Below are 21,948 nucleotides of genomic sequence, written 5' to 3' on the forward strand. Positions count from 1 at the left end.
TGTGCTCTTCAGGTGAGACTGGTCACCCTTGGACAGGTAGTAAACTGCCTTATGGCACAACTAAATGGAGATTAGCTGGCCATTCATTAATTTGTTGCATGGGAGAATCACGCTATGCATCATTCAACTGTTGAGGTTATACCCCGAGTAGGAGTCTTCGTTCCTCACAGTAATTCCTTGCAAGAAGAATGCTTTGGGACAATTCTGAGCAATGGAGTCAAATAATAAATGAATGAAAATTCTTTCCTTTGTAAAACCGAACTGGAAAATGGTGGTAATTGATTCAGCCATCAAAACTAATTGCACTCCGGAATATTTGAGATGTTGCTCTTCATTCTATTTGGAAGAGGCCTGCGTGGTATTCACAGTTTATGCAACATTTTATAAGTGTTTTATTCCTGTGTAATCGAGACAAAACTATTTATGACTCATTGGTTTGAGACAATAGATGTCTGGATTATGGGTACAGAGAGGTAGATGTAGATCAGTTTTTGAGGTCAGTTGGTGAGCTGATGATCTAGTGAATTGATAATATAGGGTGATTAAAGGAAAGTAATCAAAATCACAGATCCCACCCACCCTGGGTTTTCTCTCTTCTCTCCTCTTCATTTGAGCAGAAGATACAAAAGTCTGAAAGCACGTACCACCAGGCTCACAGAAAGATGCTATCCTGTCATTATCAGATGACGGAGCAGATTGACGCCTGACCTCACAACGTACCTTGTTATGATCTTGCACTTAATATTGTTTTCCTGCAATGCACTTTCTCTGTAGCTCTTACATGCCCTGTGTAATGATTTGACCTATATGTCAACTTTTCACTGTATCTAGGTACTTGTGACAATAATAAACCAATATCAATACCAGTACAAGTATCTCAAAGGGTGAGCAGTTTCAAACGCCTGGGGATCAACATCGCAGAGACCCAACATATTGATGCAGTCATGATGAAGGCATGATGAAGTGAGTTTGAGTTGATTTGGTATGCCAGCAAGGATTGTAACAAATTTCTACATTTGTACTACGGAGACATTTCTGACTGGTTACATCACCCTCTGGTGTGGAGGCTCATTGCACAGGATCGTAGGAGGCTGCAGAGGTTTGTAGACTCAGCCAGTTCCATCACGGGCACAAGTTACCCCTCCATCGAGGACATCTTTAAAAGGTGATGCCACAAGAAGACGCCATCCATCATGAAGGATCCTCACCATCTGGGACATGCCCTCCTCTTTTTACTGGCATTAGGGAGGAGATACAGGAGCATGAAGACCTGCACTCAATGTTTAAGGAACAGTTTCTTCCCCTCTGCCATCTGATTCATGAACACTACCTCATTATTCCTCTTTTGCACGACTTGTGATTTGCAGTAATTTGTTATGCCTGCACTGTACTACTGCCACAAAAGAACAAAATTTCATAATCCACTCAGTGACAATAAACCTGATTCTGATTCTGAAATGACTGATAGAATTCAAAGACAATGATAAGAATATGACCTGTAAAAGCTTCTGCTGGGATCTTGCATTGTCTGGCTGTAAGCAGAGAATTAAAAAGGCAAAGCCCATTAAGTCTGGATCTCCATTCTCTTTGCGTTGATCAGGTAATACTGAGATACTCTGTTTTGAGTGCTTTAGTAAATAATAGCAATTCTCTCCTGAACCTGAAGCTTTTGAATCTGATTTCAACCACATTGCTTTGCTTCTAGTGTGGAATGCTAATTCTGAATGGATGCATTCTTGGAGGTGCCATCACTTGATTCTTTACTTGCAACCACCTCATGAAATGTAGCTTCTTTTGACTCGAGCTTTAATATTTTTCTAGGGAATTAAGATGAGTAGAAGTAAATGAGTGGCTTGGTGGCATAGCAATTAGTGCAACGCTTTATAATGCAGGCAGTCACCGATAGGGGTTCAATTCTTGCCACTGTCTGTATAAGGAATTTGGATGGTCTCCACATGACTGCATGAGCTTCTTCCATATGGTCCAATTCCCTCCCACACTTTTCCCTCTCCTTCCACACACAGTTAGGTTTAGTGAATTGTAGGCATGTTAGGCTGGTGCCGGAAGTGCAGCGACACGTGGGCTGCCCCCACCACAGTGTTAGATGTTGACACAATTGACACGTTTCCCTACATGTTAATACCCCTCTGAATTTCTCCTTGGATTGCTCATCTCAGGAGGATAATCATTAATCTCACAAGGCTTACAGGGTAAATCTTGAGGCTTGAAAGGTTTTTATCTGATGTGTCCAGGTGAAGGGTGATGAACGTTGGTAATAATTGGCCTGTCCATGCTTGAGGTTTTTTCTGTTCCTAAATCAGCTTCTCTGAAATGGAGTTCCTCTGATCGAAATACCTGTTACTAAATCAGAAAGGAAATTTTTCTTTGATCAGTGTGTTCTTGGAACCTATCAAGTTTTCCCCCCTATGTTTCACATTGGCTTGACATAAGATCCATAAATTTAAATAATCTTTAAAGGAAAACAGAAGATAGTAGGTTTTCTTTTTAGTTATTTTAAAGGAATGATTAATAACCTTGTATAACATTTGGACGGTGAATAATTTCATTGATGGTTTTGCCTTAACAAGGATCACGCTTTAATCAGATATGAAGCTTTATTTCCACTCCTGCTGTCGTGCTTGACATTTGTCTGGATTCATCTGGAACAAGAGACAATCCAGCTTCACCATGTTTCTCCAGTTCCAAAGGTAATAAGATGCCGAATGTTTTAAAATCAGTCATTTGCCAAAAATTAAATAGAAAAGTTTCACTGTGACGTTGCCATTGCAAATAATAGCAAAGTATTTCTATAAATAGATCCAGCAGGGATTGTATGTGCTGTACAAAGTACAAATAATACTGTTACAAAAATATTGTTATTTAATAATATTCAATGTTGTTACAACACTGGGCTTAAATTAGCCCTTGTGTGTGTTGGTGCGTTTAGGATTCCCAAGTAGATGTGAAGGTCAGGGGCTTGTTGACTGACCAGGGCTGGTGCTTTTCCAATCTTACTTCAATACTGGGCTAATGGAGTCCAATGGGGGAGCAAGAGCTTGTTGGAAATCCCCAGCATATTTGTTCAGGTAGCTGCTTCCAGATCCAAACCTAGTGCAGGATCTGAGACTCTTCACTTCATTGCAGTAATCACAAATACTTTCTTTTTCACGGCTATAAAGTTTATAGCTGTGAAGAAAAAAGTATTTGTGATTACTGTAATGTTTTTGATTAAGTGTTAAATATTTTCATGTGATTTTATTTCTATATTCATGAATTTTGGTTGTTAATTTCACTTTTAATCACTTTAACTGCTTTTGAACATCCAACATAGTCAATCATTAAAATACCCTTGACAGCTCTGATATATAGACGAGATCTAGGCTTGACTTGCCATTTGAAAAGTCTTAGCAGTTTCGGGTGTAGGCCTTGTTCTGGCTCGCACATATAACCTGATTGGCTTTGGGACCACGGTTAGGTCCAGGATCCTGTCTGTCAGCATGTTCTTCTTCAGGCACCAGTTAAGTTCAGGAAAGCTGTTTCTCTGAGGCAAATGCTGCTGAGCCCCACATAGCAAATCAGGACCATTGTTATGTCAATGTGAACATTGCTTGTCTTGTAGTACACTAGAATCTTGCTCGGCAGGAGTTGGCAGTATGTTCTGGATTAAGGCCAGGGTGGGTTCTGCTTCATGCTGGCTACATACTGTACTTCACCCAGGTCAGGGTGGTTTGCTTTGCTAGGAAATAATTGTAAGAAAACAGTGTTTCAGTTGAATGAATTTGGTGTTTCATCCACAAATGGATCAAAAGCAATATGACGTTAAATTTGCAGCAATGGTCAGGTATGAAAAACATTATCATTTCTGTAGTTCAGGTTCAGATCAATCTAGATCTTTAACTTTTGTACTGAATCGGATATGTAGGAATGAGGGATAGAGCAGTCTCATTCTGATGTCACAGGTTGATAGTTCCAGGGCTTTGATGAAAGATGCAGCATTTTGGGTTCATATTCTACCATGGCAGCTGGGAAAGTTAAATTCTAGTAGATAGGAGGGGAGGAGAAGATGGCGGCGTGACGCAGCACGCGCGGCCATTCTGAATGATATCGTATCTGTGAAGTAGGATGCCGTGCACAATCCTGATTTGATGGAGACAGATGTGAAGAAGCACAGAGGAACATCTGGAGTAACTTCTGAAATGCCTGCTTTGCTGCCGCTGCTACTGCGTGATTGAAAATCTCCGGAGGGGAAGGCCCCAAATCCTCAGCCTTGCCTATTGCTTGTTGCCGGGGCTGGGGTCAAAATGCTCGGCAGAGATGGTGCTCGGTGCTGGGTGTCGGAGAGCTGGTCAGAGGCTCTGAGTTTTCGGACGGACTCGGAGTCGGACTGTGGTCGGATGCTTCCGGGATGCTGCATCGGCAAGTTTGCAGTGTTGGAGGTTTACCGTCTGCATGAGATGATGGGACTTTCGAGAGACTTTGAGACTTTACCATGCCCATTGTCTGTTCTTATCAAATTACGGTATTGCTTTGCACTGTTGTAACTATATGTTATAATTATGTGGTTTTGTCAGTTTTTCAGTCTTGGTTTGTCATGTGTTTCTGTGATATCATTCTAGAAAAACACTATCATTTCTTAATGCATGCATTACTAAATGACAATAAAAGAGGACTGCGGAACAAGGGAGTATAGGTTATGGCTAATATTGAATCAATAATTTTGTTGTGGAATAAAAACTTGATTCAGGGATTTATCTTCGAATCTGGATGAGTATGCTGCAGTTACTACCAACTTCATTAAAATCTGTGTGGATGAGCGGGTGCCTATGAAAACTTGCTGTACATTTCCAAACCATAGGCCATAGATGAACCAGGAGGTTCGTCCTCTTCTGAGGGCTAGATCTGTGGCATTTAAGTCTGACGACCCAGGTCTATACAAGAAAACCAGGTATGACTTGCAGAGGGCTAATTCAAGGGCGAAGAGACAACTTTGAACAAGGTTGGAGGCGACATCGGATATACAACAACTCTGGGAAGGTTTGCAAGACATTACTTCCTACAAAGCAAAACCTAATAGCATGAATGGCTACCAGATGAATTTAACACACTCTGTGCCACTTTGAAAGGGAGAATATAACTACAGCTGTGAAGATACCTGCTGCACCCAGTGACCCTGTGATCTCTGTCTCAGAGGCCGATGTTAGGCTGTCTTTCAGGAGTGTGAACCCACACAAGGCAGCAGGCCACAATGCAGTACCTGGTAAGGCTCTGAAAACTTATGCCAACCAACTGGCGGGAGTATTCAAGGATATTTTCAACTTCTCACTGCTATGGTTGGAAGTTCCCACCTGCTTCAAAAGGCCAACAATTATACCAGTGTCTAAGAAAAGTAATGTGAGCTGCCTTAATGACTATCATCCAGTAGGACTCAGATCTGCAGTGATGAAATGCTTTGAGAGATTGGTCCCGCCTCAGCAAGGACCTGGACCCACTACAATTTGCCTGTCACTATAATAGGTCTATGGCAGATGCAATCTCAATTTCTCTTCGCACAGCCTTAGATCACCTGGACAACACTGATAATTACATCAGGGTGCTGTTTGTTGACCATAGCTTAACATTTAACACCATCATTCCCACAGATAGATAGATAGATATACTTTACTGATCCCGAGGGAAATTGGGTTTCGTTACACCAAGAATAGAGCATAAGTATAGCAATACAAAAACCACAAACAATCAAACAACAATATGCAAACTATGCCAGATGGAAATATGTCCAGGACCAGCCTATTGGCTCAGGGTGTCTGACCCTGCATGGGAGAAGCTGCAAAGTTCGATGGCCACAGGCAGGAACAACCTCCCGTGACGTCCAGTGTTGTATCTCGGTGGAATATGGCTGGAGTCCAACAGCAAAAAGTTCAATATCCGGTCTACAAACATGTTCCTTGATTGTAATATGACCAGGATCAGAGTCCTGATCGATAAGCTACAGAACCTGGGCCTCTGTACCTTCCTCTGCAATTGGATCCTCAACTTCCTAACCAGAAGACCACAATCTGTGTGGATTGGTAATAATATCTCCTCCTCCCTGCTGATCAATGCTGACGCACCTCAGGGATGTGTGTTTAGCCCACTATTGTACTCTCTCTGTACCTATGACTGTGTGGCTTGGTATAGCTCAAATGCCATCTATAACTTTGCTGATGATATCACCATTCTTGGTAGAATCTCAGATGGAGATGAGAGGGCGTACAGGAGCAAGATGTACCAGCTAGTTGAGTGGTGTCACAGCAACAACCTTGCACTCAATGTCAGTGAGACGAAAGAGCTGATTGTGGACTTCAGGTAGGGTAAAGCTAAGGAACATGAATCAATCCTTGTAGAGGGATCAGAAGTGGAGAGAGTGAGCAATTTCAAGTTCCTGGGTGTCAAGATCTCTGAAGTTCTAACCTGGTCCTAACATATTGATACAGCTATGAAGAAGGCAAAACAGCAGCTATATTTCATTAGGAGTTTGAAGAGATTTGATTTGTCAATTAAAACACTTGAACACTTCTAAAGGTGTACTGTGGAGAGCATTCTGATAGTGCGCATCACTGTCTGGTATGGGGGAAGGGGGCTACTGCACGAGATTAAAATAAACTACAGAAAGTTGTAGAATTAGTTAACTTCATCTTGGGTACTAGTCTCTGGTATCCAAGACATCTTTAAGAAGCGGTGCCTCAGAAAGGCGGCTTCCATTATTAAGGACCCCCATCACTCAGGACATGCTCTTTTCCCATTTTTACCGTCAGGGAAGATGTACAGAAGCCTGAAGGCATACCCTCAGAGATTCAGGAACAGCTTTTCCCTCTCTGCCATTCCCTTTCTAAATGGATGTTGAACCCATTAATACCACCTCACTTTTTTATATTATTTCTGTTTTTGCACTGTTTTTAATTTAAATATTTAGTAAACATATTTACTGTAATTGATGTACTTATTTTTTCTTTCTGTATTATCATGTATTGCATTATACTGCTGCCACTGAGTTCACAAATTTCATGACATGCGATAGTAAACCTCATTCTGGTTCTGATATTTATCCTCAACTGCTGGACAAAACTACCTGGCTGAGCTAAAAGTGTCTCTGTCCCACAGCTACTAAGTCAGTACTTGACTTCAATGGCCAAGCAGTCCATTTAGTTCAAGAGCGATTTGGAGTGAGTCAGTAGTGTCCATGTCTTATGGAAAAAGTAAGTTGAGATCTCTTTTGACTAGGTTTTAGTTGGGCCTTTTAACAGTGCACTTCAAAATACTTCTACAATACTTCTTTAGAACCACTGTGTTCAGCTGCCATAAATCAACCCCAAAGACATGCAGAAACTTAAGTTTTAGGTCTAAATATTCAGTTTGTAAAGGGGACATGAATGGCAAGATCTCTGCTTGTTTATAGCATTCTTAAAGATTGGTTTCCAAAACAGTACAGTACGCTGCAGCAGTGGCAAATACCGTGGAGAGATGGAATGCAGTTTCAATTCTATCAATGATCTGAACTTTCTAACCTCAGGATTTAAATTGTGGCTGTATGCTCTCCCCGCCGGGAACTTGAGAAAGCAGACTTCTAGCAGCTAAGTAATAACATTGACAGTGATGCAGAAGGTGCATAAGCTGTAGAAGAAAAGGAAGAGTCCATGCCATGAGAGAAACAAAATATATCACAGTTTCGGTGCAAAAATGTGCTTTCTAGAACATAGAACAGTACAGGTCCTTTGGCCCACAATGTAGTACTGACCTTTTAACCTTCTGCAAGATCAATCTAACACTTGTCTCTCATATAGCCTTTCATTTTTCTTTCATCCGTTTGCCTATCTAAGAGTCTCATAAATTTCCCTAATATATCTGCCTCAGTACCACTTCTGGCAGTGCATTCCACACCCCCACCCCTTTTCTGAATTTAAAAAAAAACTACCTCTGATATCCCTTCTCTTTCTTTTTCCTCCTGTCACTTTGAAATAATGCCCTCTCATAATGGCCTGTCCACTCTATCAATGCCCTTATCATTTTATACACCTCTATTTGCCCAGTTTTATTTGAGTGAATTTAATTAAACACTTTACTGATTTGTGATACCTCATGCCCTGTTTTAAGGTGTGAAAGTGAGCACAGCGTCTCATCTAATTAAAATGCATTCATTTTGACTGTCGCACTTCACTTTCCAAAATGCAGTCCTGCACCTCAAGTGAATCTGTGGCATAAACATCAATTCATAAAATCCGCCCTGTGGTTTTAAAAAAATCAGTAGAGCAGAGATACCAAAGTAATTTATTTGCTATAAACAGGAGGCCTGTACAAAAGTAAAACAAAGCGGTGTTGGTCACAGAGTGGCATAAAGTTGAACTAAGCAGCTCCCAAATGGTCAGCATTGAGCTTATTAACATGATAGCTATTGACAATGAATTATTACTGATCTGTATCTGCTAATTTTGGAGGAAATTTGCTTCTGGACTTACTGTTCTAACTTGCAGTTCACTTACTGTGTGATTAGTTTCAGAAACCAGCATCATAAGGATCAGATTTTGACATGTAATTAAAGCTGAACTTCAGAAACTATTACTTCACAGCCTTCTACTTAACTGGTAATCTCCTTACACTCCATCCGTTTTGGTGTCCCTCACACATCAAGATTAAAGCCTGGACATTTTGTCTCAGAGACAGAGAGAATAAAGCAAACAAAATTTATAATTTCGGTGCAGTAGCAGTCTGACATGGACTATAAGATACTACAGTAAGTTTGGACAGTGCGCTTACTCAGGAAATCTGGCTAGTGTCCTGACCCAGCCTCCCTTCAGTTTATGTAATTTGTTCTATTTTAGTTATTAAGAAGTTAACAAATTTCGCAACACGTGCAGGTGATAATAAACCTGATTCTGATTCTGAAGAAGTACATAGAGCTTGAAAATGTGGACACAATGGGAAGAGGAACATCCAGGTGTCAAAAAATTAAACTATGAAGAAGGACTACTAAAACTGGAGTGTTTCTCCTGTGTATAAAGAAGATCTTAAAGTGTTTAATGGCATAGATAAAGGTGAAACTGGTGCATGATGTCCAGATCCATCAGACTACTAAAACAAAGTGCACAGGTATAAAATTTGAGAAGGTTTTGGAAAGAAACTCTTCAAACAAATTGCGTTTTATACTTATTATGTACTTCTAGGCAGGATAAGAGGTGATTAAAATTTCAGATTCATTTAAGAGAGTATTGACTACACTGACAGAAAGGGAAGCAAATCCTTAACCATTCTGGGTGAAGGATGCAAGAAGGATTGAGTGGTTTCCCTCAACTGTAGTTCAGTTTGAAAGAGACACGACAACTTTTCATTCCTTTATGAAATCCCTTTGATAATGTGAACTATACTATATATCTCCACAATGACACATATATGCAGTAGTTAACACAGAGTTGAAGATTTCTCCTGTCATAAAATGTATTTTCATTCTAACAGCTGTCCCAGATGGATTTCACCCAGAAGGCTGACAGCACTGAAATTCGACTGCTCAGACTAGATGATATAAGACGTTCTTATTTCTTTGTATCCTTAAGCTTTTAATGTTCTAGATTTTTGTGGTGTTGTTTGGAGGTATTTGTTTCTAATTGATCTGATTTTCCATTGTAACTGGAAAGAAGCTGTCGTTGGCTGAATCAAAGGTAGTGAAGAATCAGCTTATAGGAGGGAGATTGAAAATCTGGCTGAGTAGTGCTACAACAACTTCTTACTCAATGTTAGCAAGACCAAGCTGATTATTGACTTGAGGAGGAGGAAGCTGAAGTCACTGGGGGATCAGAGGTGGAGAGGATCAGCAACTTTAAATTCCTCGGTGTTATCATTTCAGAGGACCTGTCCAACACGTAAGTGCAATTATGACGAAGCATGGCAGCGCCTCTACTTCTTTACGGAGATTCAACATCTAAAACCTTGACAAATATCTGTAGATGTGTGGTGGAGAGTACATTGACTGGCTGTATCACAGCCTCATATGCAAACACATATGCCCTTGAATGGAAAATCCTACAAATGGTAGTGGCGACAGCCCAGTCCACCACAGGTAAAACCCTCCCCACTATTGAGCACATCTACACGGTGTGTTGTCAAAGGAAAGCAGTATCAATCGTCAGGGACCCTGCCACCCAGGTCAAGCTGTCTTCTCACTGCTGTCATCAGGAGCCTCAGGACTCACACCACCACGTTCAAATGGTTCAATTTAATATTGTATACATTGAAATTGAACCTGAAATTCTTACTCTTCACAGACATCCACGAAACAAGAAACCTCAAAGAATGAAGAATAGCAACATCAGAACCCCAAAGACCCCCCACCCCCACACACAAGCAGCAGAAGATTGGCCTCCCCCTCCTCCTCCCACCATCTCCCCCAGTGCACCAACAGAAGCACCATACCCCCTCCCCCCAATGAAAGCAATAGCAAAAGCCCTAAAAGAGACTTTGGTCAAGAGTCCATCAAAATCTATAGTCTGTAACCCAGCATCTTAGACAGGCTCTTTCTCAGGAACAGTTATAATCACTCAACCATCAGCCTCTTCTCTGAGGGGATAACTTCACTTGCCCCATCATTGACCTGTTCCTACAACCTATAAGCTCATTTTCAAGAACTCTCCCTCTCATGTTCTTGATACTTATTGCTTTTTTTCTTCTTTTGTATATGCAGTTTGTTGTATTTTGCACACTGGTTGTCTGCCCTGATGGGTGCAGCCTTTCATTGATTTTATTATGGATATTGGATTTGCTGAATACGCCCACAAGAAAGTGAATCTCAGGAGATGTATATAGTGAGGTGTATATGTACTTTGATAATAAATTTACTTCGAACGTTGAACTTTAATGTGTTGTATTCTCTGATGCTAATCCAACTGGAGTTAGAATTTAGGGCAGACTGTGATTCTGGCAAATTTGCTTTAGATAATTTTAGGGAAAAGATAACTCCCCATTGAGTAGGTATTTCTGGTGCAGCTTATGGGCTATCTCTGAAATTCCTCCAATAAGGGTTTTGACATTCATATGAAATATTTGCCTGCCCAGACCTGACAGCTGTACTTGCGGCTCAGAATAAATATGACTTCTAGAGATAATCATTGACTTTTTCAAAAATGTCTATTTTTTTTGGTTTTTAAGGCAAGATTAGGACTCCTAAAATTTCCACAGAACTGTTTTTTTGCTTAGTAAAGCTTGGTATCACTCTGTTGTTTTTCTTGATGGAGCAGGTGAGATACCTGTTGAGCATCGTTAAGTAAGGAGCTTGTATGTAGTTTGAAGGTGGCTCAACTTCCATCCAGTGACATAACTGGTGCCTCACATTCACCCATGGAGATGAAGGTTCCCAGAATTCTTCATGCTGCTAAGATATTTGCCACTTGCTCTTGTTTCTGCTGAAGAGATTGAACAAGAATCTCCTGTAGTTTACCATAATTGCTTTTCCAATAACTGAGCCCTAGGGATCACAAATAACCTGGCTTCGTGTTGCTTTTGCTTGGTTCAGTCTGTGCTGCAGTTGACATTCAAAGAATCTGCCGATACTTTTGCTCAGTGACCAGTATCCAGACATATACTAGAAGTACCTGCACTTTCTCTGAACACAAAATTAGGTTCTAATTTGAGGTGTCCTGTAATCAGTTTGCTTTTGAGGCTTCCACATTAAAAATGGAATGGAAATAATACTTTCAAGAAAGATAATAATTATTGTAAAGATAATGGAGAATTTTGTACCTTGGGTCTACTCCTTAAATTAGTTCTAAAAAGTACATATTAGTTCATGTCTCATCATATTTAGGTGGTACAGTAGGTTAGATATGGTATGTTTAAACCTTGTGGAAGTTCTTCTACTCCAAGTCACTCCACTTCACTTGTTTGAACTCCGGATTGCATTTGAATTGATCCAGTGATGTGTAAATGACATTCGTCAGTCTGTGGTAACGCATTTTCTGGATATAATTCAAAGGCTTGTAGTTAATTAATGTGATGTAGTTCTAGCTTAAAGATGAAGGCTAACATAATTACTCCATGTGGATTGTAATTTTTCTTGAGTTTTCCTTAACCAAGGAATTGCAGATTTTCTTCATTGTGACAGCTTTCTTTGGCACTGGAAATATAGCCTCTATCAACAGGTAATCCAAGTTATTTTTTAAATGAGCCTCTGCGGGTGGTTAATAAAGGTTGATTTTTTTAAAAAAAAATTTGTTTAATACTATAATCACAAAATTCTTAAATGTAATGAAAAGCAAAATTGCAGTGAATCTACTTGCCTAGCATGTCGAATTAGATATTTGGAAAATAAAAACAGAAAGCAAATGTAAAAACTCTCTACTGCATCTGCAGGGGATGGGAGGAATTGAGAAGAATGTAGTTACTAATATAGCTAAGTTCTTCATCATCTCATTCCAGTTTTGATCCTGCATCTGTCTACTGCTTCCTGACAGTTTTTAATCCTTTTACAATGGGAGCATTAATGATGTGGAAGGTTAGTATAGTCATTCTAATGTACTGAAATCTTTTTTTGTGCAGTGTTAAAAGTCATACTGAATTTTTATAGACCACAATAATATATCAGATGGATCAATGTTTTAATTCACTCAGCAGTGTCTCTTTCTCCATTGCAGAATCCACTTATCTCTTAAATTTTTTTGAGTTTACCAGTATTTCTCTGCTTCAGATTCATTAAATACCTTAATATCTGAAAAAGCCTTGCTGATATTTATGTCATTTATTAGTGATTTTGACAGTGTTTCTGTTTTATTTTCATTTTTTCCCATGAATGCATTCCTTTATCCATAAAGGAAGTAGCCTCTGGGGCTTGCAATATTCCTGGTGCTCCCCCTTCTTAAAATATGGCGTCACCATCTTTAACAAAGCTTGAGAAGTTTACACAAATGGTTTCCTTTATAAAAGTGGGCATATGGTATCAGTTGATCACCAGCCTGCTTCTGTCAGAAGGTACAGCAATGGTGAGGTAATATAGCAGTTTTATAAAACCCTGGCTAGATCATGCTTGGAATATTGTGTTCAGTCTGGCCACCTCATTATAGGAAGGACATGGAAGCTTTAGAGAGGATGCAGAAGGGATTTACCAAGATGCTGCCTGGACTAGAGAGCATATCTTACAAGGATAGGTTGAGTGAGCTAGAGCTGTTCCCTTGGAGAGAAGGTCACTTGATTGAGGTGATAAGATGGTAAGAGGTACAGATCGAGTGAATAGCCAGAGTCCTTTTCCCAGGACGGAAATGGCTAACAGCAGAGGACATAATTTTAAGGTGATAGTAGGAAAGTATAGAGGTGATAGGAAAGGGCTAGGCAGAAAGTTAAGAAGCAGGACCTCCAGGGTAGTCATTCCTGGATTGCTACCTGTGCCACCCACCGTTGCGGTGATTTGGCAGATAAATATGTGGCTGAGAAGCTGGTGCAGGGGGCTGGACTTCAGTTTATTGGATCATTGGAATCTCATTGCAGAGTATGACCTGTACAAAAGGGACAGGTTGCACCTGAACCTGAGGGGGACCAATATTCTTGCGGACAGGTTTGCTAGAGCTGTTGGGGAGGGTTTAAACTAATTTGGTAAGGAGGTGGGAACCGGAGTGAAGGAACTCAGGATAGGACCGATGTTTTTTTTTAAAAGCCAAAATAGCGTGCAGTCAGACTGTCAGGAAGGACAGGCAGATGATAGAACAAAATTGCAGCCAGCAGAGTGAGTATCAGTGCATTAGGGATGCAGAATCAAAAAGGGTAGCAAATACAGTACTTAAAATGTTATTTTCTCAATGCACAGAGTCTAAGAAATAAGGTGGATGATTTTGTTGCACTATTACAGATTGTTAGGTATGATTTTATAGCCATCATTGAATCATGGCTGAAAGACTGTTACAGATGGAGCTGAATATCCAAGGTTACACATTGTATTAGGGATAGGAAGATAGGCAGAGGGGGTGGTGTAGTTCTGCTGGTAAAGAATGGCATCAAATCAGTAGAAAGATGTGACATAGTATCAAAAGATGTTGAATCTTTGTGGGTGGAATTAAGAAACTGCCAAGGTAAAAGGACCCTGAGGGGAGTTGTATGCAGGCTTCCTAACAGTAGCTGGGTTGTGGACCACAGATTACAATGGAAATAGAAAAGGTGTGTCAAAAGGGCAGTGTTATAATAGTCATGGGAGATTTTAAAATGCTGGTCTATTGGGGAAAATCAGTTTGGTAGTGGATTTCAAGAGAGTGAGTTTGTTGAATGCCTACAAGATGGCTTTTTAGAGCAGTCTGTCATTGAGCCTATTAGGGGATCAGCTATACTGGATTAGATGTTACATAATAAACGAGATGATTTGGGAGCTTAAGGTGAAAGAACTCCTAGGAGGCAGTGTTCACAATATGATTGAGTACAACTCAAAGTTTGTTAGGGGGAAAGTAAAGTCTGACGTAGTAGTATTTTAGTGGAGTATAAGAAATTACAGTGGTATGAGAGAGGAGTTGGCCAAAGTAAATTGGAAGAAGATGCTGGCAGGGATGACAGCAGAGCAGCAATGGTGTGAGTTTCTGGGAAAAAATGAAGAAGGTGCAGGATAGATGTATTCCAAAAACAAAAAAAAATACTCAAATGGCAAAACAGTACAACCGTGGCTGATAATGGGTGGCAAAACTAATATAAAAGCAATAATTAGCAGAAAGATAGAGGATTGGGAAGCTTTTAAAACCTATCGAGAACAACTAAAAGAAGGATTAGGAGGGAAAAGATGAAATCTGAAAGCAAGTTAGCCAACAATATCTAAGTGGATAGTAAAAGCTTTTTCAAGTCTGTATAAATAAATAAATGAATGAATGAATGAAAGAGATGAGAGTGGATATAGGACCGCTAGAAAATGAGGCCGGAGAAATAATAACGGGGGACAAGAGGATGGCAGAAGAACTAAATGAGTATTTTGTATCAGTCTTCACTGTGGAAGACACTAGCAGTGTGCCAGATGTTGAAGGATGTGAGGGAAGAGATGTGAGTGCAGTTACTATGGAGAAGGTACTTAAAAAGCTGAAGGACCTAAGGGTTCATAAGTCACCCAGACCAGATGAACTGTACCCTTGGGTTCAGAAAGACATAGCGGTAGAGATTGTGGAGACATTAGTAGTGATCTTTCAAAAATCACTGGACTCTAGTATTGTGCCAGAGGACTTGAAAATTGCAAATGGCACTCCAGTCTTTAAGAAAGGAAGAAGGCAGCAGAAAGGAAATTATAGGTCAGTTAACCTGACCTCAGTGGTTGGGAAGATGTTGGAGTCAATTGTTAAGGATGAGGTGATGGAGTACTTGGTGCCACAGTACAAGATCGGACAAAGTCAGCTTGGTTTCCTTCAGGGGAAATCTTGCCTGACAAACCTGTTGGAATTCTTTGAGGAGATTACAAGTGGGATAGATGAAGGGGATGCAGTTGATGTTGTATATTTGGACTTTCAGAAGGCCTTTGACAAGGTGCCACACATTAGGCTGCTTACCAAGTTAAGAGCCCATGTTATGAGATGAAAGTTACTAACATGGTTAGAGCATTGGCTGATTGGTAACAGGCAGTGAGTGGGAATAAAAGGGTCCTTTTCTGGTTGGCTGCCAGTGACTAGTGGTGTCCTGCAGGGGTTGGTATTGGGACCACTTCATTTTATGCTGTATATCAATGATTTAGATGATGGAATAGATGGCTTTGCTGCCAAGTTTGCAGATGATACTAAGATTGGTGGAGGGGCAGATAATGCTGAGGAAACAGGTAGGCTGCAGAAGGACATAGACAGATTACGAGAATGGGCAAGAAAGTGGCAAATGAAATACATTGTTGGAAAATGAATGGTCATGATCTTTCATAGAGAAAAAAATGTGTAGACAATTTTCTAAATGGGAAAAAAGTCCACAAATCGGAGATGCAAAGGGACTTGGGAGTCCTTGCACAGGATACGCTAAAGGTTAACCTGCAGGTAGAATCGGTGGTGAGAAAGGCGAATGCAAATTTAGCATTCATCTCAAAAGGTGTGAAATACAAGAGCATGGATGTGATGCTGATGCTTTGTAAGGCACTGGTGAAACCTCACCTTGAGTATTGTGAACGGTTTTGGGCTCCTCTTCTAAGAAAGTATGTGCTGGCATTGGAGAGGGTTCAGAAGCGATTCAGAAGGATGATTCCAGGAATGAAAGGGTTATGATACGAGGAACGTTTGATAGCTCTGGGTCTGTTCTCGTTGGAATTTAGAAGGATAAGGGGGGGATCCCATTGAAACCTTTCGAATGTTGAAAGGCCCAGACAGAATAGATGTGGAAAGAATGTTTCCCATGGTGGGGGAATCTAGGACAAGAGGACACAGACTCCGGATAGAGGGGCATCCATTTAAAACAGAGATGCAGAGAAGTTTCTTTAGCCAGAGGGTGATGAATTTATTACCATAGGCAGCTGTGGAGACCAGGTCGTTGGGTGTATTTAAGACAGAGATTGATAGGTTTTTGATTGGACACGGCATCAAAGGTTATGGGGAGAAGGCCGAGGAGGGGAAAGAAAAAGGATCAGCCATGATTGAATGGTGGAGCAGACTTGATGGGCCAGATGGCCTAAATCTGCTCTTATGGTCTTACGGTCTATGGTCCTATAAGCATTTTGCACTGAGAGTGGTGGGTGCGTGGAATGCCCTGCCAGGGGTGATGATAAAGGTAGATTAGGGACAATTAAGAAACTCTTACATGGGCTCATGGTTGATAGAAAAATGGAGGGCTATGTAGGTGGGGGGCGGGGTTAGATTGATCTTAGAATATGTTAGAAGTTGGCTCAATATCATGGGCTGAAGGGCCTGTACGGTGCTGTAGTGTTCTTTGTTCTAGGTACAGACCTCTGTGCATAGCAGTCCTGAGATGCTCTGTCATTGTTAGAAATATTCTTGGTTTGGTGAGATGTTTTTTGTCATCTCCAGTGGCACTTACAAGGTAATATTCCTGGTTATCTGCCTTTTAGTTAGACTCAGTCGATATCACTAAAGCAGATTATTGATCGTTTTCATAGAGAAAGGTAAGGAGAACTGACACATGTGAACCTGTGTGCATATTGAATGTGCCATTTCCTATAGAATCACCATTGTGTACCAAAAGTACTTCATTATGGAGTGCTTTGTAAATCCTAGAGTTGAAAAGCGTAAGATAGGAATGCATAAAATTAGAATATGCTGGAAATAATTCAGCTGAAAAAAGCGGATGAAACAAAGTTAATATTTCAGATCCATGACCTTTCATGAAATGTTAGAAGTTAATTAAGTTTCGAGATGGCCCGTTCTCTGTATGTTGTGACAGTTGATTTCAGCATTTGCATGCAGGTCCTGAATTTTCTTTTTTTAAAGAGCAGATTGGCGCTGCTTCCTGCACGCATGCTGAGGACTGCATTGGCACTGCTTCCTGCACGCATGCTGAGCTCGTTGACTTCATTAACTTTGCCTCCAACTTTCACCCTGCCCTCAAGCTTACCTGGTCCATTTCTGACACCTCCCTCCCCTTTCTAGATCTTTCTGTCTCTATCTCTGGAGACAGCTTATCTACTGATGTCTTCTATAAGCCTACTGACTCTCACAGCTATCTGGACTATTCCTCTTCTCACCCTGTCTCTCGCAAAAATGCCATCCCCTTCTCGCAATTCCTCGTCTCTGCCAAATCTGCTCTCAGGATGAGGCTTTTCATTCCAGGACGAGGGAGATGTCCTACTTTTTTAAAGAAAGGGGCTTCCCTTCCTCCACCATCAACTCTGCTCTCAAACGCATCTCCCCCATTTCACGCACATCTGCTTTCACTCCATCCTCCCGTCACCCCACGGAATAGGGTTCCCCTGGTCCTCACCTACCACCCCACCAGCCTCCGGGTCCAACATACTACTCTCCTTAACTTCCGCCACCTCCAACGGGATCCCACCACTAAGCACATCTTTCCCTCCCCCCTCCCCCCGCTTTCCGCAGTCATCGCTCCCTACGCGACTCTCTTGTCCATTTGTCCCCCCCATCCTTCCCCACTGATCTCCCTCCTGGCACTTATCCTTGTAAGCAGAACAAGTGCTACACATGCCCTTACACCTCCTCCCTTACCACCATTCAGGGCCCCAGACAGTCCTTCCAGGTGAGGCGACACTTCACCTGTGAGTTGGCCGGGGTGATATACTGTGTCCGGTGCTCCCGATGTGGCCTTCTATATATTGGTGAGACCCGACGCAGACTGGGAGATGGTTTTGCTGAACACCTACGCTCTGTCCGCCAGAGAAAGCAGGATCTCCCAGTGGCCACACATTTTAATTCCACATCCCATTCCCATTCTGATATGTCTATCCACGGCCTCCGCTACTGTAAAGATGAAACCACGCTCAGGTTGGAGGAACAACACCTTATATTCCGTCTGAGTAGCCTCCAACCTGATGGCATGATCATTGACTTCTGTAACTTCCGCTAATGCCCCACCTCCCCCTCGTACCCCATCCATTATTTATTTATATACACGCATTCTTTCTGTCTCTCCTTTTTCTCCCTCTGTCCCTCTGACTATACTCCTTGCCCATCCTCTGGGTTCCCTCCCCCCAACTTTCCTTCTCCCTGGGCCTCCTGTCCCATGATCCTCTCATATCCCTTTTGCCAATCACCTGTCCAGCTCTTGGCTCCATCCCTCTCCCTCCTATCTTCTCCTATCATTTTGGATCTCCCCCTCCCCCTCCCACTTTCAAATCCCTTACTCACTCTTCCTTCAGTTAGTCCTGACGAAGGGTCTGGGCCCAAAACGTCGACTGTACCTCTTCCTAGAGATGCTGCCTGGCCTGCTGCGTTCACAAGCAACTTTGATGTGTGTTGCTCAAACTCACCTGCTTACTTTTAAACAGAAATCTGCCATGTAACTGATTTACCCATTCCATTCATTGGACTATGTTTATAAGATGCTTAAGTCTTCAGCAGTGAGGCTCATGGCTTGCACCTTCTATATTCAGCATTATGTCCAATCAGGTTCTCAGATCCTTGATCCTGACTATATGCATTGTCTGATGTTCTTTTCATGTGCAGTGCTGTCTACATTAAATTTTGTTCACTATTGTTTTGTGCATGTATTATATTCCCATCTAGTTTGGAGACATTTGCATCTACCTGTTCTCTAGTAATCATCTATTTACTGCATAATTTCACTTTGTTCATTGATGTGCCCCTCATAGTTTAGCTGGGTGATGATTTTAACATGTGGAAAGGCTGCATTTCTCTGTCTTGTCTTCTGCAACATGTGTAGAACCGTAAAAAGGATGGACAAAGCCACAAGTGGCACTTTTTAAATATTGTTATTGGTTGTTTAGCTCCCAAATGAGAGGACAGACAATGATTTAGCTTAGTATCTCATTCAAATAACAGTCAGTTTAGATTTTATGCTTAAGTGTCTTGAACATACAAACTTATGACCCAAGAGCTGAGAGACCCAACGATCTTAGTCAGTAAACCAGACCCAAGTTAGGCAGATATACTAAACATTTAGGTGCAAATTACAGGAACATTAAAAAATAGTAGTCACATTTTCATAATATTTACCTAGCACCATACTCCTCTCAGGGACTGCGATGTTGCCAGTAACCAAGATTACTACCTAACAGGCTTTACATTGTTGATATCAGTTGTCATCCACCATTCTTTCTTTCCACTGAAAGTTACCTTAAATTAAGAAGGCATATGATTTCTCTTGAGCTATCTGCTGATACAGCCTTTGCTTCTAGTTGTTGAAAAGAGAATGGGGCAACCTTTGATGTCATTACATAATGCAGCAAAAATTATCATGAACCTTTGCTTGGAACAGCCACAATTCCCAAGATTATTTTCTGGTCACTGACTTAAGACATAGGAGCAGAATTAGGCCATTTGGCCCATCGAATCTGCTCTGCCATTCAATCATGGCTGATCCTTTTTTTCCCTCCTCAGCCCCACTCCCTGGTTTTCTCCCGGTAACCTTTGATGCCATGTCCAATCAAGAACCTATCGAGCTCTGCCTTAACTTTTCCATTGACCTGGCCTCCACAGCTGCCTGTGGTAATGAATTCCACAAATTCACCACCCTCATTTGCCACTTTCTTGCCCATTCTCCTAATCTATCTTAGTCCTTCTGCATCCTACCTGTTTCCTCAACACTACCTGTCCCTCCACCAATCTTTATATCATATGCAAACTTGGCAACAAAGCTATCTATTCCATCATCTAAATCATTGATAACATAAAAGGAAGTGGCCCCAACACCAATCCCTATGGAACACCACTAGTCACTGGCAGCCAACCAGAAAAGGATCCTTTTATTCTCACTCGCTGCTTCCTACCAATCAGCCAATCCTCTAACCATGCCAGTAACTTTCCTGTAATACCATGGGCTCTTAACTTGGTAAGTAATTTCATGTGTAGCACCTTGTTAAAGGCCTTCTAAAAGTCCAAATGTACAACATCCCCTTTATCTATCCTACTTGTAATCTTCTCAAAGAATTCCAACAGGTCTGTCAGGCAAGATTTCCCCTTAATAGTCATAGTCATAGTCATAGTCATACTTTATTGATCCCGGGGGAAATTGGTTTTTGTTACAGTTGCACCATAAATAATAAATAGTAATAGTACCATAAATAGTTAAATAGTAATACGTAAATTATGCCAGTAAGTTATGAAATAAGTCCAGGACCAGTCTATCGGCTCAGGGTGTCTGACCCTCCAAGGGAGGAGTTGTAAAGTTTGATGGCCACAGGCAGGAATGACTTCCTATGACGCTCTGTGCTGCATCTCAGAGGAATGAGTCTCTGGCTGAATGTACTCCTGTGCCCACCCAGTACATTATGTAGTGGATGGGAGGCATTGACCAAGATGGCATGCAACTTAGGCAGCATCCTCTTTTCAGACGCCACAATGAGAGAGTCCAGTTCCATCCCCACAGCATCACTGGCCTTACGAATGAGTTTGTTGATTCTGTTGGTGTCTGCCCCCCTCAGCCTGCTGCCCCAGCACACAACAGCAAACATGACAGCACTGGCCACTACAGACTCGTAGAACATCCTCAGCATCGTCTGGCAGATGTTAAAGGACCTCAGTCTCCTCAGGAGATAGAGACAGCTCTGACCCTTCTTGTAGACAGCCTCAGTGTTCTTTGACCAGTCCAGTTTATTGTCAGTTCGTATCCCCAGGTATTTGTAATCCTCCACCATGTCCGCACTGACCCCCTGAATGGAAACAGGGGTCACCGGTACCTTAGCTCTCCTCAGGTCTACCACTAAGGAAACCATGTTGACTTTGTCCTATCTTGTCCTGTGTCACCAAGGGCTTGATTTATGTATTTTACATTTTCATCAAAAATATACCTTAATTTGAAGATGATTCAAGATTGAAGTTTATTTAGCATGTGTACATCGAAACATACAGTGAAATGCGTTGTTTGTGTTAACAACCAAAACACTGGAAGGTGTGTTGGGAGCAGCCCGCAAGTTTCACCACTCATTTTGGTGCCAACGTAGCTCGGTAGAACAACATAGAACACAACAGAACAAGCTTGTTCCTCCCACTCATTCACTTATACAGCTCAACGCCATCTTGAGACCTTTATTGAGGTCATTGCATATTATGCCAAATATTTTGTAATTAATTTATATTTATCTAGGTGATAATTAAATGACTGGGTACCTCACAGATCATGAAGCCATTTTTTAAAATTTTATTCAGATATTAATTCCTTTTGTAATCGTGATGTGCTCCCAATGTTTTTTTTTTCCCGTTTTTTTTTGTTAGCAGGTTTTTTTTGTTTTAGTAGGGGTTCTTTTTTTCCTTTTTTTTCCTTAAAAAAATATTCATTTTTTTCTTATTATTATTGATATATTGTTTAGCTTTGTTCATCAGTTATTTGGTAATTTAATTCTTCATTGTATGTATT

The 21,948-nt window shown here is 41.2% G+C and overlaps 1 protein-coding gene across 4 annotated transcripts in view; it reads left to right on the forward strand.

Moving 5' to 3' along the window:
• pign (phosphatidylinositol glycan anchor biosynthesis, class N) overlaps nucleotides 1–21,948 on the forward strand; it is a 143,768-nt gene that overhangs the window by 103,846 nt on the left and 17,974 nt on the right. For 2 of the 4 annotated variants that reach the window (XM_072283342.1, XM_072283341.1), the window contains exons 22-25: nucleotides 2,606–2,708; nucleotides 9,487–9,573; nucleotides 12,106–12,161; nucleotides 12,439–12,514. In XM_072283342.1, the coding sequence (XP_072139443.1) occupies nucleotides 2,606–2,708; nucleotides 9,487–9,573; nucleotides 12,106–12,161; nucleotides 12,439–12,514 (322 nt within the window). The remainder of the gene's footprint in view (nucleotides 1–2,605; nucleotides 2,709–9,486; nucleotides 9,574–12,105; nucleotides 12,162–12,438; nucleotides 12,515–21,948) is intronic. The other 2 variants (XM_072283344.1, XM_072283343.1) reach the window with 2 other exon arrangements.

This window comes from Mobula birostris, chromosome 19 (genome assembly GCF_030028105.1).
Source record: "Mobula birostris isolate sMobBir1 chromosome 19, sMobBir1.hap1, whole genome shotgun sequence".
Classification (NCBI taxonomy): domain Eukaryota; kingdom Metazoa; phylum Chordata; class Chondrichthyes; order Myliobatiformes; family Myliobatidae; genus Mobula; species Mobula birostris.